Below are 17,602 nucleotides of genomic sequence, written 5' to 3' on the forward strand. Positions count from 1 at the left end.
TGGTCCATCAAAGTCAGTATTGTCTTCTCAGACTGGCAGCGGCTCTCCAGGGTCTCAAGCTGAGGTTTTTCACACCTATTTGCCTGGACCCTTTTTTGGAGATGCCGGGGATTGAACCTGGGACCTTCTGCTTACCAAGCAGATGCTCTACCACTGAGCCACTGTCCCTCCCTAAAAACATCTACTATTGTATGTTTTTATAAAATGTTGTTAGCCGCCCTGAGCCTGCTGAGGTGGGGAGGGCGGGATATAAATAAAAATTATTATTATTATTATTATTATTATTAAAATGGATATGACCCTGGGAGCTTTTGTTCCAAATGTTGGGGTATTTTTTTAAAAAAACAATTTACAATATGTTTAAAATCTCTGAATAAAAAGGCAGACTTGACTTTTGGGATAAGGCAGTGATTATTTAAGTTGTTTCCGGGAGCATGAATTTTTTCTGTAAACAGTGAATTCTTTCATCATGAATGGGAAAGACATTTTCTCTGACTGAACACTTACTCTCTTTATTGATGCTGTTTTCAGAGTGGCCATGTCTTAGAGCGGAATATGTCTGTGGGAAGCACAGACCCTTTGACAAGCAAACAGTTGCTAGAAAATGAGCCTGTCGCTGTAACTAAAGTAAGTAAGGTAATAAAGTCTGCATTGGTGGTTGATGCTCAGAAGGTGTTATATGGACAGATAGTTCTAATGTGTGCATCTCCTGTGTGTGGATCAACATGCATTGGGCTTTGTGCTGGTTAGCCAAGGAGAATAGCTCAGTGCAGAGCCCTAGTGTCAGACCCTGAAATCTCCAATGAAAGGTCTCAGAGGATGCTGGGAGAGAACTTTCTCTGCCATTGATGCCAGAGAGCTCTGGCAGAATAGACAATATTGAGCTAGGTGGACCAGCTTCACTTGTTCGTTTATAGAATCCAGGCATGGTGTAATTGTCATACTGGGGTATGGGAGGCTGGGTTTCAAATTCTGCCCTGCCGTAGAGGCTCGCTGGGTGACCTTGAGCTAGTCACACTACCCTCAGCCTCATCTACTCTACAGTCCTTCCACTGGATTACTGGAATAAGCTTACTCATTTACTGATGATTCTAATTAAATAAGTAGGCTTGCATTTAAACAGGGCTAAGCGACTGAAAACTCAATTGGCTGGGACAATTCACTAGTGCTTGCGGTGCAGTCCTATGAAGCTATTCCGTTTTAAGAGTGTTGATTTAAATTGATGAGAATAACTCCACCTAGGCTTGCATCACACTGCCAACAAATGTCCCTATAGTCAAAGCAATGGTATTCTCAGTAGTAATGTTTGGCTGTGAGAGTTGGACCGTAAGGAAGTCTGAGCACCAAAGAACAGATGCTTTCAAACTGTGGTGCTGGAGAAGACTCTTGAGAGTCCCTTGGATGGCAAAGAGATCAAATCAGTCAATCCTAAAGGAAATCAACCCTGACTGTTCCCTGGAAGGTCAGATACTGAAACTGAAGCTCAAGTACTTTGGCCTCCAAATGAGAAGGGAGCACTCCCTGGAGAAGATGCTGATGCTGGGAAAGATTGAAGGTAAAAGAAGAAGGGGATGGCAAAAGATGAGATGGTTAGACAGTGTTATCAATGCAACGAACATGAATTTGAGCAAACTTAGGAGGATGGTGAAATAAAGAAGAGTTTGGCATGATGTGGTCCATGGGGTCACCAAGAGTCAGACTCAGCTGTGTGTCTGAACAATAACAACAACAACAACAACAACAGGCTTGTATAGTCAATTTCAGAAATAAGAGATATGCATGAAGCCTGCTTGGAAGCCATGCTGTCTGCTCAGAAAGCCCTTTAACTGTATTCTGAAATGTTTGAAGTTTGACTATGAGTGCATTCACACACACTAAATAACACACTTTGCAACTGGATTTTTACTGTGGAAGGATGGCAAAATCCACTTGCAAACAGTCGCCTTGTGAAAGCACCCTGTGATTACTGTAGAAATTGTACTACCCTAAGCAGAGCCCTGCTGGATCAGACTCTTCGATTTAACCAGCAGTAACATCTGCAAGTCCTCCTTCTCATATGATAGCAGAATTGGAAAAAGTGGAACTCAGACTCTTGTTATACTTCTCTTCTGCAACTGTGAGCCTTGAAATTGAAAAATGTCCCAGGGCCAGGCCTCTGATTCAGCAGGGGCTCACAGGAGTGCAGCTGGTGAACCTTTCTGAGGGTTTCTCCTCCTCCCCACCTTGTTCATTGAATAATAAGTGCAGCTGCATAACAATCCCTGGATGAGCTCCACCACCTATTTTTCTACAAAGCGAACTCTGCCCAGGGCTAAACCTTGCAGAGTTCTCTGGCTAAGACTTGTTGTGGAAATGTTAGGGCATAGATGCAAAGAAGTCACTGGAGTCTGCTGCATCCGCTGGTCTTATTTGCTTTCAAGAGACCTGATCTGAAGGGCAAGGTAACATTGCACAAATCTTGGACCATACAATCTGCTCCAATAACTGTTCTGTTTCTATTTACATAGCTTGTTCACACTTAAAGTGGTCCTGAGTGATGCTTTGAGTGAGGATGTGCAGCTACAAGCATAGACAGCTTCAAGAAGGGATTGGCTAAGCATATGGAGCAGAGGTCCATCAGTGGCTATTAGCCACAGCTTATCGTTGCAACTCTCTGTCTGGGGCAGTGATGCTCTGTATTCTTGGTGCTTGGGAGGGGCACAGTGGGAGGGCTTCTAGTGTCCTGGCCTCGCTGGTGGACCTCCTGATGGCACTTGGGGTTTTTTTGGCCACTGTGTGACAGAGTGTTGGACTGGATGGGTCAATGGCCTGATCCAACATGGCTTCTGTTATGTTCTTACCACCATTAAGCTCACAGCTACACATCATTCATGTAGAGGGCTGCTTATAGGTTTGCCAGTCTCCAGATGGTAGCTGGAGATCTTCTGGAATTACAACTAGTTTTCAGGTAAAAGAGATCAGTTTCCCTGGTGAAAATGGCTGCTTTTGATGGTGGAAGGAAGAGCCTTTTGGACTGGAAAGAAGAAACAGATAGCAAGACATAGGGCCTCTCATGATGTGGTCCATGGGGTCACCAAGAGTCGGACTCAGCTATGTGACTGAACAATAACAACTACAACAACAGGTATCAGGCATAGTCAATTTCAGAAATAGGAGATATGCTTGAAGCCTACTTGGAAGCCATGCATAGATCCATATAAAATTTATTCCTGTGGCACCAAATAAGAATCCAAGTCATTGTAAAATGCTGAGAAAGTTATACGAAACTGCCTGTTACTGGAAGGCATGTCCGTTTGTTTGCTGTAGATTTTAGTCTTCATCTGTACCTGACTTACCTGTTGAATGAACATTATTGGGGACCATTTGATTGCTTTAAAAAGTTCACTGTGGGAGCAAGAAAAAGTGTATGCTAAAAGCTCCAACACGGAGAATAATAAAAGAGAAGGGACTGTCACTCTTCAGTTTTTTCAAGAAGAGGAAGTGAAGATTTCTCATGGGACTGTGATCTATTATTGCATGGATGTGAATAATGGTCAAATAAACATGGTTACTATATGTTATAGATTAAAAAGGGTATAAAATGTTTATATAATATTTGGGAACTCATTTTGCTCCCATTTCAGTGGTTGTGTTTATTAGTCTCCAGGTGATAGCTGGAGATCTCCTGGAATTACAACTCATTTCCAGGTAAAAGAGATCAGTTCCCCTGGAGAAGATGACTGTCTTAGAGGATGGAGTGTATGACATTATACCCCATTGAGGTCCCTCCCCTCCCCAATCTCCCCTCCCTGCCTTCTCCAGATTCCACCCCCTCCCCAAATCTCCAGGAATTTCACAATCCAGAGCTGGCAACCCTAGCTCTTCATGAGAATCAGCCCCCACCTGGGGAATGTACATGCAGCCACTGTGATTAGCCCTATGGTGCAGAGTGGTAAAGCTGCAGTACTGCAGTCCTAAGCTCTGCTCATGACCTGAGTTTGATCCCGGCGTAAGCTGGGTTCACGTAGCCATCTCAAGGTTGACTCCGTCTTCCATCCTTCCAAGGTCAGTAAAATGAGTACCCAGCTTGCTGGGGAGGGGGGCGGGAAGTGTAGATGGCTGGAGAAGGCAATGGTGAACCACCCCATAAAAAAGTCTGCCGTGAAAACGTCATGATGTGGCATCACCCCAGAGTTGAAAACGACTGGCGCTTGCACAGGGGAACTACCTTTACCTTTTACCAGTCCACCCCCCCCCCCCCCCGGAAAAAAAATGTGGCTCCTGAGATCATATAAATTGTGATGGCTGCATTACAGCCTCCATGTGGATGTGCCAGACCTCTGCATACCTTCCGGGTTGCAAATGCCAGTTTTGTAGGGCTTTGAATCAAGCTTTTAAATTCCTCTTTTCACAGAATAAAGTAAATCCCAGTGATGCGAGTGGTGCTTTTTCCAGCAGAACTCTTTAACAACAGGCTTCTTGCCTTGGAATTTTGGAATCCATTCTTTATGGATGCTGCTAAAAATAACATGCCCATATTAAGTTCTCTGCTGTAGCGTTTAGAATCCTGTGTTATGATTTTCCTTCTCTGGTCCATATCATTGGCTGGCCGGAATGAAGAAACAGACAGCATAATAACACTGCAGCACTGGTTGAATGGTGAATGTTCCTCAATGTTACAGTGAACTCAGCTCCATGGTTGGGTACAGATGGGCAGTTTCATGCACACTGAAGGCATCCCAAACTGTTCCGCCCCAAAATGGAGGGGGCATATTCCAATCAGATGCTTCCATGTGATGCACTCGTATATCGCATGGGGGTGCTTTGGCGCATTTACCCGGTTGTTGCATGCCATCTCCTTAGTGCAGTTTGGGGTTTTTTTTTCCTCTTTATACTTTTCTTAGCCATGAGCTCATGCACATATGCTCATGCGCTTTGGGCAGTGTTTTTTTTTTTTAAAGAATACCAGTGAGCGCCTAGAGTGGATTGGTGAGTTTACAGGCACCTGGAAAGACAGATAGAGTGTGACAGAAGAATTTACTACCACTTCCCAAGTGGCAACTATTTGATCCGTCTCAGAGATGTCGGAGGATGAGGTGAATGCGAGAGTGGGACAGGCAGCAGCTGTGCCTGTCTGACCTTGTTTTTCAAATCCACCTGGGGGTCGTCCCTTTGTTGTTGTTCAGTCACACAGTCGAGTCCGACTCTTTGTGACCCCATGAACAAAGTCACACCAGGCCCTCCTGTCTTCCATCATTCTCCAAAGTCTGCTCAAATTCGTGTTTGTTACATCAGTAACGCTGTCCAGCCATCTCATCTTTTGCTGTCCCCTTCTTCTTTTGCCTTCTGTCTCTCCCAGCATCAGGATCTTTTCCAGTGAGTGCTCCCTTCTCATTTGGTGGCCAAAGTATTTGTATTTGGGTCATCCCTATGTCGGCTCAAACTGGCCATCTGAATTCAGCCCATGTTTCCTGTAGCAAGTAGGTTCTGCATGAAATGGCTTAAAAAGAAATAGAACAAGTCTTAGCTGTAAAATGTTTACTTAAATTAATATTTAGGAAGAAATTAAACTTTTAAATCCCAAACTAACATTTTCAGCTGAATACAGTGCATGGTTACTTAGAAATAATCATAGCTGAGTGCAGTAGAACCTGTTCCCAAATATGTACCTTGGATAGCAGTTTTAATTTTAAAGAATGGTGTATGATACAAGCAATATAGGTTAGTATTGAAGTTATGGATTTGATTGGGGTTTTTTTATCCTCCAGGAACCAGACAGCTGGGAGATCATTGAGGGCCTGAAAATTGGCCAGACGAATGTCCAGAAGCCAGACAAACATGAGGGATTCATGCTGAAGAAAAGGAAATGGCCTTTGAAAGGCTGGCACAAGGTAAAATGCCTATGAAACACTTACATGAACATTACTTTAGATTAAAAGGAAGAGGTCGTTATCCTTTGAGGCAAATCAATTTGTTCTCCAGATTCCACCCCACTCCATTTTATGATAGGTTATTATGGTCCACGCAATCCCCAATTCGTTTATTGTATTATCTGTATGACATTCTCCTGATAGATACCCCACAATGAAACATGTTTCCTTTCAGGAACAATGATCTGTGTAACGCTGGCTTATCAGCGTGGGTTATTACTTCCATTCTTCTCGTCCCTGATGTAAGGGAAGCCTTTTCCAGCAGCCATACAATAATGGAGAACAACGTGCATTCAAATACAGAGTGCCATGAAATAATAATAATAATAAAAAAAATACAGAAATGCTAAGTATATTGCATAGTAAATACAAAAATACTAAAGTGCAGGTATATTCATTGCAATTTTTTGGTACATTGCATTTGGGGAGCTCAATCGTGTATGTTGCCTTTAGCCACAAAGATTTAGTCCAGGGGTCCTCAACCTACAGCCCGCGGGCCAGATGCGGCCCGCTGAGGACGTTTATGCGGCCCGCCGGGTTATGGCAAAATCAGACCGGAAGTGACGTTCGACCTAAACTTGCGTTAGCAACGCACACTTCCAGCACTGGGCTGAGGCGGCGGAGACAGAGTGTGAGGTGATACCGAGGTGAGGTGAGTTCCCAGGCCAGGGTGTGTGGTGTGGGGAAGGGAGAGAGATGCAGAAGACGGAGAACTGATGGCCCGCGGCCTTGTACAGTAACGGCAGTCCGGCCCTCCAACAGTCTGAGGGACAGTGAACTGGCCCCCTATTTAAAAAGGTTGAGGACCCCTGATTTAGTCCAAAGAAGTATCGATTCCTGGCAGAACCACATGACACCATGCAAGAGTTGCCTAATAGGCAAATGAGTTCCTAATGGGCTTTTTTTTTTTTGAACAAAAAAAAGCCCTGGTTACACCACAAATTTTGGAATTATTTATTCATCATCCTTGAGCAGCTCCTCATTGGGACTGCACCTACACAGACCGGCCAGAGACATTTTCTTTCTAGCTTAAAAAATTCCAAAGAGGGAGTGCCCTGCCCCTTTCAGAACTGGTGCATGTGCAGGATTCCCTGCCCAATGCATCATGTGTTCCAATGGCGAATGCCCCTTCTTTCAGCTCCATTTTCACTGCTACAAGGGTAAGTGCACTCTGTTGATGCTTGTCAGTAGAGACGAAATAGACTCTTTCCAAAAGTTGTTTTTCATGCGTTCGGGAGTCTATCCGGTGGGAGGCAGTCCCAGTCATAAGACAGGCTCTCCCTTCTTGTTGTGCTTCTGGTCCCTTGTCATGGCATCCAAGCCACTGTTTTAGAAATGTTCCGAATGTGGAACGAAAATGATGCTTAGGAGAGGCCTACTATGTTGGAACTTGGCCAGTTTGCCAGCACTTTACCCCAAAGGCTTGGTTGAATAGGGCATCTAGCTGAAAGCTGCATTTCTTTTTATTTTATTTTATCAGATTTCTATCCTGCCCTCTCCTGACAAGCATTGTGGGATAAGACTTTGTTCTCCTTGCTTCTGCCTAGAGCGACTCTGAGTTCAGTTCCGACCGTCTCAAAGCTGCTTCCTCATGCTCCAACTCTTGAAACCCATCCTGGCCCCCACTGTTCTGGTCGGTTCTTGTGAGTTTGATTATCAGGATGGGTCTGATCCCTCCAAAGAGGACTGCTTCAGTTGCCCTGGAGGTAGAATCTAGGTGCTCAGGTTCACCCTCAGCAGAATCTTTGGCTTAGCCAATCACATTCAGAACCTCTTGCGAAGAAACATAAAAAATCAGAGCACAAGGAGACAACTAAGCCTGTGTCCAAATTGGCACATCCTAAGCCTTCTAAGGGTCCAGAACCAGACTGGGACGTCATCTTGGTCACCTCAGCTAGCTCCTTTGCTGGTTCTTTTTCAGATGCAGATGACGATAGACCTAGTATCCCCATGGGGCAACTGGTTCCATTAGAATCTGAATCTCCCTTATTTTGGCAACCAGCAGGCCTTCCCCTGCATTCTTATTATATGTTGTCATCCTCCTTGAATAGATGTGCTGGACCCTCAAACTTTGGAGGAGCATGACCAGAATGCAAGGGGTTACATGGAGGCCCACTCTATGTTAGTTCCATTCTGATACCCACACCATGAACTGGAGAAAGAGCTCTTCATAGCATCTCATTATAGCTCTGAGAATGCTTCAGATCTGTCACTGAATGATACTGTGGGTGCTCCAACTCCGATATCTCCTAGGGAAGACCTCTGTCTCTACAGAGAATAGGTGCTGAGAATGGCAAAAGTCCTTAATATTGGTATCTCAACTTCAGACAATAATCCAAAAACCAAGATTCTGAGTAGACTCTGTTCTGATACTCCAGGAATAGTAGCTTTTCTAATCTTAGAGTGCCTATCTTAGCCTCACCAGCCTCAGTCCAAGCTACACCTCATAAAATTTATATACACTAAAACAGGACTTATGTGAGTTTCTGTCCATCCACCCAATACCACCTTCTTTGGTCACAGAGGATGTGCAGGCATGCCAGTGACCCAGCCAGCATTCATCCCCAGCAGACAGAGAAAACCACTGTCTGGACCCATTGGAGAGGAAGTTTTACATGTCATCTAACCTTAATTTCTAAGTTGCATATTATCAAGTAATTATGGGGGGCTACCCACTTTTCCTCTGGGGGAGCCTTTCCCATTACTTAGACAAATTGCTTGATGAATCCAAGTCCCTGGCTAAACTTATTCAGTCCAAGGCAATTTCACTGTCAAAAAAAGAACAATGTGGGTAGGCACGCTGTGGATGTATCAGCCAGATCTATGGCCTCTGCTATAGTTCTCTGGAGACGCTCATATTTATGCTGCATTGCTGTCCCTCTAGAGACTTGCTGTAAGGATGATGATCATCCCTTCAAGTGATCAACTCTTTTCACAACGCACGAGTTCCTCTCCACTATGAAGAAGAGCTACCAGACAGCCAGATAGCTGAGGAAATTCTATTCGGCTCCAACCCAGAAACAATGTTTCTCTCAGAGACAACATGGTTTCGCTACCACATAATTACAGAGGCAGCACCATCAGTCTTTGTTTGCGTACCCTCAATAACCATTTAAGACGCCTCCCCTTCTTTAGGCTGAGGCCCCCTCAGCAGAACCCCTGGAGGGATTAGGGCCGACAATCAGCAAAGTTCTTACTAACCACCCTTAAAGTCACTGTTGTTTCCAGTCTCAAGTATAGGCTGGCACAGTTTGCGGAGGCCTGACGACAGATTAGTTCAGACAATTGAGTTTTGTCTGTAATACAGGAAGGCTGCAGGTTAGAATTCTTATCTCAGCCCTCTTGCCACCCGGCTTCGACTGCAATAGATAACCCCTTTCCAGAGCTTAGATTGCAGTTAGGGAGACTTCTTAGGAAGGGCGTGGTGGAACAGATCCTACATGGGTTTCACCCCTGAGTTTCCATTTTAGGTTTTTTTCTAGTTAATAAAAAGGATGGCGGGCACAGGCCCATTCTGGATCTCAGAAAATTAAAGAAGTTCTTTAAAATCTCAAATTTCAAGCCGCCCTAAGCCACTTGTGGGAAGGGCGGGATATAAATCACGAATAAATAAATAATGGTCTTGCTTTCTTCTATGATTGAGCTCCTTGCCCTGGGTGTGCGGTTCTCAGTTCTTGATTTAAAGAATGCCTATTTTCATATTTCAATCCACCAATCTCACAGGAAGTTTTTATTGTTTGGACAGGGTTCTGAGGTGTTTCAGTACGCTTCCCTCTCAGTCTGGCTACAGCACTCAGAATTTTCACCAAGTGCATAGCTGTAGTGGTAGTGCAGATATGAGAATACAGGGTTGCTCTATATTCTCATATCTGGACTTATTGTGCCCCCCCATTGTGGCTTACTAAAGGACAGTGTTCACTTCACCATTTCCACCTATAGCAGGTTAGGCCTAACGGTGAATTAGGAAAAGTCTATCTGGGAAGCATCTCGGTGAGTACAATTCATTGGCACTTCACCTAAATACTTCAGTAGGGAAGGCCTTTTTGTCCACAGGCAGGACCAAGAGCATCAAGGCCATAGCTTCTAGCTATGCTGGCCGCCAGTGAGGCCAGTTCAGAGGTTATTAGGGCTTTTGGGTGCGATCAGGGCTTTTTTCCTGGAAAAAGAGGTGCTGGAACTCTCAAAAGGGAAATGAAGGAGAGTTTTATTTTGGCAAAGCGGTTCCAGAACTCAGTTCCACTGTGTTCCCCCAGGAAAAAAGCCCTTGTTGTGATCACTGCGATAATTCAGTTAGTGAGACTGTACAAGTGGAGCTTGCAAATCTGATTTGTGAAGAAATATGAACCTAACAAACATCCCCCCAAAACCCAGGGAAGTGGTTAAGTCTCTGCTTTGGTGGCTGGAAGACCAGTTTTGCGCTAGAGCTTTAATCCTGGTTTAGCCCTGTTCCCAAGCTGACATTCTACACTAAAATAACAGAATCATAGAGTTGGTTTCTCTGATTCTAGTGTAGAATGTCAGTTTGAGGACAGGGCTAAACCAGGATTAAAGCTCTAGTGCGAAATTGGTCTGTAACTTGTTCTCAGGGATCCAGTTTGGTTTCTGTGTTCCTCAGGCCACCCTGACAATGGATGCTTCCTTAATGGGTTGGGGTGCCTGTTGTGAGGGTTTTTCAATACAGCTCAGGTGGCCTTTGATGCAAAGTACTCCCATATCAATGTTGTGGAGCTTTGTGCAGTAAGACTTGCCCTTACCTCCTTTTCAAATATACTCAAAGACAAGAGGGTGCTGATTTAAATGAACAACACTGCCACAGTGTACTGCTTCAACAAACAAGGAGGCACAGGTTTCAGAAAGCTTTGCTTAGAGGTAATAGCAGTGGGGGAGATAGTGATGGATATTGGAGCCTTGCCCAGGGCTATCCATAGAGTGGGGTCCTTAAATACAGAAGCAGATAGTCTGAACAGGATCTCTCAGACCAATTATGAATGGTCTGTCCAGGATAAATATATCAATATGATTTTCAGCACTTGGGGGTATCCTCAGGTGGACTTGTTTGCTACAGCCAAGTCCAGGAGTGCACCGGAGTTCTGCTCCCTGGTGGGCAGCGATCCAAGTTCTCTAGGGCAGCGATCCAAGTTCTCCCCAACCTTTTTGACCCCAGGGCCAGCCTGCCCATTGCAGCCCCAAGGCCAGCAGGGAGGGGGCACCCAATTCGCACCCCCCCGCAGTGCCTCCTCCCTGTTTTCCTCCCCCATTTCCTCCTCCCTCCATTGCCCCCCTGCACAGCCTTGCCGCCGCCCCCCCACGTAGCCTCGCCTCTTCCTCCTCCCCTTGTTTCCTCCTCCCTCCTCCCCCCGCACAGCCTCGCCACCTCTTAAAGGTGCAACTTGACTCCTACTTTGTTCTACTGCTTCAGACCAATGCAGCTGCCCACTTGGATCTATCCTCCTCCCCCCATTTCTTCCTCCCTCCTTTGCCCCCTCCCACAGTCTCCCCACCTCTTCCCCCCCTTTTCACCATTTTAAGGCCAGGGAAGGGCCCATGAAGCTCCTCCCGGGCCAACCCCCCCCCGAAGGAGCAAGGGCAGCGTCCCTCGCTGCTGCTGCGGCAGTTTCCCCAGCCGATCAGCTGATTGGGGGGGAGGTCGACCTGGGAGGTGCTTCACCACCACTTCCCCGGCCTTAAAATAGTGAAAACGGGGAGGGGGCGCCGCGGGTGGGGGAGGTTGCGTGGCCCATTGCAAACAGGCCGTGGTCCGGTACCAATCCCCAGCCCTGAGGTTGGGGATCCCTGCTCTAGGAGATGCATGCCAGGTCCCTTGGTCAGGAACACTCTTCGATGCGTTCCCTCCTATCCCTCTCCTGAACAGAGTTATAGGGAAAATAATAGCTGATCAGACAGATTGTATCCTAGTAGCAACCTTCTGTTCCCACCAGATCTGGTTTTTGAAGTTGCTATGCTTAATGGTTGAGGGCTGCATGCCGTTCCCCTCTGCCTCGGATCTGTTTATTCATGGCCCGTTACTGAACTACGATGTAGTGAGGTTACACTCAATGGCATAGAGCAGGGATGACCAAACTGCAGCTCAGGAGCCGCATGTGGCTCTTTCACACAAATTGTGTGGCTCTCAAAGCCCCCACTGCCCTGTCGGCCAGCCTGGAGAAGGCATTTGTCTCTTTAAATCATTTCGCCAAGCTAAGCCAGCAGGTGACTTGAAGAATGCATTTAAATTTCCTTTCTTTCCACCTCCCTCTCCCCATCTGTTTGCCTTCCTTCCTTCCAGCTCTTGAACACCTGACATTCACATCTTTCTACTCTTGAACATCTGATGTTTATTCTGTGTGGCTCTTATGTTAAGAAAGTTTGGCCACCCTTGGCATAGAGGATCCAGCCATAGGACGTTCCTTCTCCTAAGGTGTATAAGATATCTTGCTTCAGGCCCGTAAACCGTTAACTTGGTATTCTTATGGTAGTTCGTGGGCTTGATTTGAGTCCTGAATATCTGCTAGAGGGAAATGCCCTTATACTTGCCTGTTGTCCTTGAGTCCTGGATGTCTGCTAGAAGGAAAGGCCCTTTTACTTGCCCATTGTCATCTGTTTTGGAATACGTGCTCTCACTAGCACAGGCTGCTTTGGCAGTGTCTTCTTTTAGGACCCACTTGGTGGCTATTGGTGCGTTTCATGAGGAGGCACAAGGGACGACTGTGTTTGCTCACAAATTGGCTCAACGCTTTTTAAAACCAGTGTCTCCCCCCCCCCCGCTTCATATTGTTCCACACTGGGTTTGCCCTTCGTATTAGCTAAACTGATGAATCTTCCTTTTGAACCTATAGCCTCCTGCTCATTAGCATTATTCTCAAGGAAAGCAGTGTTTTTAGTGGCTATTACCTCAGCCAGAAGGGTCAGCAAACTTACAGTGCTTAGAGTAGATCCTCCTTTTCTTTTCTTTTCTTTTTTGAAAATATAATTTAGATCCTACTTTTCTTAAAGTATTCAGTGAGAGAGTTGTTTTACACCTGAGTCTGGACTTCCTACCAAAAGTAATTTCCAAAATCCAGCTTGCACAAGAAGTGGTCCTACCAGTATTTTTTCCAACTCCAAGTTCAGAGGCTGAGAAGGCCCTACGTACTTTTGATGTTAGGAGGGGGGGGCCCTCCCTTACTATTTAAAAAGAACCAAACCATTTTATAAGTACAAAGCATTATTTATTTGTCATTGGGGTCCCAGGAAGGAAAAAGCTGCTTAGTCTAGTCTGTGTCTATGGGTGGTGGTGGCCATCCATTCCTGCTGTGGGATGTCTGAGGAGCCACACCCTCTTGATGTGAAGGCGTATTCCACTTGAATGGCAGGGATCATCTTCCACATTTCATCAACTAGTTCCTCTTCTGGACATCTACAGGGCAGCAACCTGGTTGACAGAGGAGGCATTCATGAAGATTAATGTCCTAGATCTTCAGGCACGGAAGGAGGAAGATGAGGGTAAGGCACAGGTGTTGTTCCAGTAAGAGACTCACCCCACCTCCTCTGGTGAGTAGCTCACTAATGGCCCAGTGTGGGGCTGCATGAGAAGATGGACGATGAAAGCAGAGTTGCACTTACCTGTAACTTTTGTTCATCGACATCTTCTGTGCAGACACACATTCCTTCCCTCCTGCCCAGTGGTGAACTCTCATAGAGCCTGTGGTACCATGAAAGAGGACTTATGGCAGCTTAGTGAGAATGGAGGGAAGGGGGCATCTGCCATCAGAGCATAGCATGCGCTGGCTCCGAAAGCGGCAGGGCATCCCCCCTTTGGAGTTTTTTAAGCTAGAAAGAAAATGTCTGTGACTGGCCTGCACAGGCACAATCCTGCACAGAAGACACCGATGAACAATATTTACAGGTAAGCACAACTCTGTTTTTACTTACAAAATTTGTACCCCACCTTTCTGCCCTCACAAGGGCCACCAAGACAGCTAACAGTTTAAAAAATACATGATAAAAATCACATTTTAAAACAATATCAATCATCCCCCCCAAAAAATACATCATTAAAACAAATTAAAAACAATATTAAAATACATACAAAGACATCAAAATAGCAATTAAGCACTGATAAGACAAATATTCTGTTATGTCAGTGCCTGTGAAATGTACTACCAGCATTCAGAACATGAAATACAAATGGTATGAAAACAACACAGAAGCCTAAAAAAACTATAGATACAGAGCCATGTGATATAATACACAGAGTGGTGGACAAGGATCCCCACTCCGTGGCTGATCTTGGGCCAGTCATTCAGATTAACCCTATACCAGGGTTGTTGTGAGGATAAAACTGAGGAGGGCAGAATTATGTTGTAAACTGCCTTGGGTCCAGGACTGCAGCCAGCAGGGGGGGCGCAGGTGCTGTGCCCCCTATAGAATCTGCAGCACCCCAATCCAGTCTTCCCCAATCTTTGGGTGGGGGTGCTGCAGATTCTATAGGGGGCACCACACCTGTGCCCCTCCTGCTGGCTGCAGCCCTGCTTGAGTCTCCTTTGAGGAGGAAAGAGGGCATGAATATCTAAAGTAATACATAGTTTAAGAAATGGAGGGGCTTCATGCTTTGAGGGAAGGCTTCTTGTGCTAGAGAGCTATAGTGATGTTAGCAAAGTGGAGTGGTAGATGCAACCCATTAATTTTGCAAGCTGATACTGGCCATTTTCTTTTCAATCTCTTTTCCAACGAAAGTCTAATGTGGGATTTGCCTTTCTAACTGCCACTGCAGTGCTGATGCTTTCATTTATTCCACCATGACCCCAAGATCTATTTTCTGGGTAGTCACAGCCACTTCAGACCTTGTCAGCCTTTGTTTTGAAGGTATATAATTTTTTTTTTGCCAATATGTATTACTTTGCAGTCGAATATATTAAAATGTGCCATTTTTGTTTCCTGTGCACCCCGCTCTGAGATATGTTTCTAGAGCTGTTCATATTTTGCTTTGGATTTCATTGTTACATATCACTTAATGTCATTTTCTTACTTTGCAATCTCACCGCTTTCTGTTGAGTCTGGATGAATTGTGAATCTTAAATAACACTGATCCCAAACTCATGGGGAGGGGACCCCATCTCCTGCTTTCCTTGTAGTGTTAGTTGCCTCTGCAGACCTGTCTTCCATTTCTTGGTCTTGGTCTTTAATTAGGGATGTTGCACTCGCCTTCACAACAGGTTGGCATGTAGCCAACCACTCTTTAATTTGTCAAAGTATAATATAGTGGGTTCAACGCAGTGAAGAGGTGAGGTGGTAGTGAGCATGCTCTTTTATTGTGGTACAGCATAGTACTCTAAGACTGACTAACTAGGCCCATGGGGCCAACTATATACAACTCAAGGTTTCCGCGCAAGCATATTACTGGATCATTTAAACCTGCTGGGAGCCCGTGATTGGAGTAGGGGAGCAGGGGTTTGGATCCTGCTGCCCATTGTTCCCGAATCCCCAAGCTCCGCCTGTATGACTCCAATGAGTCCGGCAGGAACACCCATAAAAGTCTTCATTCAGGTCCGTATAAACAACACAAAATAAGCTTTAATGGCATACAATAATTTAACAACCAACCAACAGCCAGCAATAGAACAGTAATCAAGAGCAATTGTTGGTACATCTCCCCCTAGAGGCAAAATACAAAAACTTGACCACTGATTCGGTCATTTTTTTTCCCATTTAATTTAATTTTATTTAGTTTATATCCCGCCGTTCCTACCAAAGCAGCTCAGGGTGGCTCACAACACAAAAGTTCTAACATAGGATTAAGTTTTAAAATACATCAATTTACAACATTTAAACAATAAACCAGTAGAAACAGTAAAACAGTAAAACAAAGCCATTTACCAAAGTACCATACTACAGCCTTCTATTCGAAATTTTCAAGTACCGATCAATTGTATGCCAACCGGAAGAGGACTGTCTTACAGGCCCTGCGGAACTGCCCAAGGTCCCGCAGGGCCCTCACCTCTTCCGGTAGCTGGTTCCACCAGCAAGGGGCTGTGATTGAAAAGGCCCTGTCTCTGGTCGACTTAAGTCGGGCCTCCTTTGGCCCGGGGATTGCAAGCAGGTTTTGAGAACTCGATCTCAGCACTCTCTGGGGAACATGTGGGGAGAGACGGTCCCTAAGGTAGGCAGGCCCTAGGCCATATAGGGCTTTAAAGGTAATAACCAGCACCTTATACCGATTTCGGTATATTATTGGCAGCCGGTGCAGGCCCTGGAGCCCCGGCAGAATGTGCTCCCATCGAGGAAGCCCTAATAGCAGCCGGGCAGCGGCATTCTGCACTAGCTGCAACTTCCGGGTTCGGTACAGGGGCAGCCCCATGTAGAGGGCATTACAGTAGTCCAACCTCGAGGTGACCGTTGCGTGGATCACTGTTGCCAGATCGTCATGCTCCAGGAAAGGGGCCAACTGCCTCACCCGTCTAAGATGAAAGAATGCGGACTTGGCAGTGGCTGCTATTTGAGCCTCCATTGTCAAGGAAGGCTCCAGTAGTACCCCCAAGCTCCTGACCTTGTGTGCCGTAGTCAGTGGGGCACCGTCAAAGGCTGGTAAGGGATTTCCCTTCCCGGGCCATGACGACCCAGGCAAAGGACCTCTGTCTTGAATGGGTCTAGCTTCAATCCACTCAGTCTGAGCCATTTAGCCACGGCTTGCAACGCCAGGTCCAAGTTTTCTGGGACACAGGCAGGCTGGCCGTCCATAAGTAGATAGAGCTGGGTGTCATCAGCATACTGGTGGCAACCCAACCCATACCTTAGGGCAATCTGGGCAAGGGGGCGCATATAGATGTTGAACAACATCGGGGAGAGCACCGCCCCCTGAGGCACCCCGCAATCAAGCGTGTGTCTCTGGGACAGTTCACACCCAATCGCCACCCTTTGTCCCCGACCTTCAAGGAAAGAGGAAAGCCATTGTAAGGCCAGCCCCTGAATCCCTGAGTCAGCGAGACGGCAAGTCAGCAACCAATGGTCGACCGTATCGAATGCTGCCAATAGGTCTAACAACATCAGTACCGCCGAGCCGCCTCGATCCAGATGCCGCTGAAGATCATCCACCAGGGCAACCAGCACTGTCTCCGTCCCATGACCCGGGCGAAAGCCGGACTGATGGGGGTCAAGAACGGAAGCATCCTCCAGGAAACTCTGTAGCTGCAATGCCACTGCATTCTCAATGAGTTTACCCAAAAAGGGCAAATTCGGGACCGGCCGGTAGTGTGCCAATTCGGCCGGATCTAATGTTGATTTTTTTCAAGAGCGGGCGGACCACCGCCTCTTTGAGGGGCGCTGGAAAATGCCCTTCCATCAGGGATCTATTTATGATATCCCTTACGGGATATCTAACCTCCCTCATACCAAAACAACGGCTAGAAAGTAAAAAACATGTCTTATGTTCATCAGACTGATTTTTCTTTTTTCTTAGTAAAGGCTCTAAATATAAAGCACGGAGGTCAGAATAATAAGAACGGTATAAAAACACATGCTGTAGAGATTCTACTTCATCTGCATAGTCAACCACTCCATTCTCTCAGTTCATCTGATGAAACTGTATTTCTTTTTGAAGATGGGGCAGCCTGTTGGGCTGATACAGAGAGCCAGTCCAATGTAGTGGTTAAGAGAGTCAGGCTGATATTTGGGAGACCTGGGTTCAAACTTCCACTCATGCTATGGGAGCTCTCTGG

The 17,602-nt window shown here is 46.0% G+C and overlaps 1 protein-coding gene across 4 annotated transcripts in view; it reads left to right on the plus strand.

The window, feature by feature from the left end:
* The window catches only part of OSBPL6 (oxysterol binding protein like 6), a 194,242-nt gene that overhangs the window by 86,017 nt on the left and 90,623 nt on the right, over positions 1-17,602 (plus strand). For all 4 annotated transcript variants that reach the window (XM_060256910.1, XM_060256911.1, XM_060256913.1 and 1 more), the window contains exons 3-4: positions 532-627; positions 5,748-5,870. In XM_060256910.1, coding sequence (XP_060112893.1) covers positions 532-627; positions 5,748-5,870 — 219 coding nt within the window. The remainder of the gene's footprint in view (positions 1-531; positions 628-5,747; positions 5,871-17,602) is intronic.

This window comes from Heteronotia binoei, chromosome 16, assembly GCF_032191835.1.
Source record: "Heteronotia binoei isolate CCM8104 ecotype False Entrance Well chromosome 16, APGP_CSIRO_Hbin_v1, whole genome shotgun sequence".
Classification (NCBI taxonomy): Eukaryota; Metazoa; Chordata; class Lepidosauria; order Squamata; family Gekkonidae; genus Heteronotia; species Heteronotia binoei.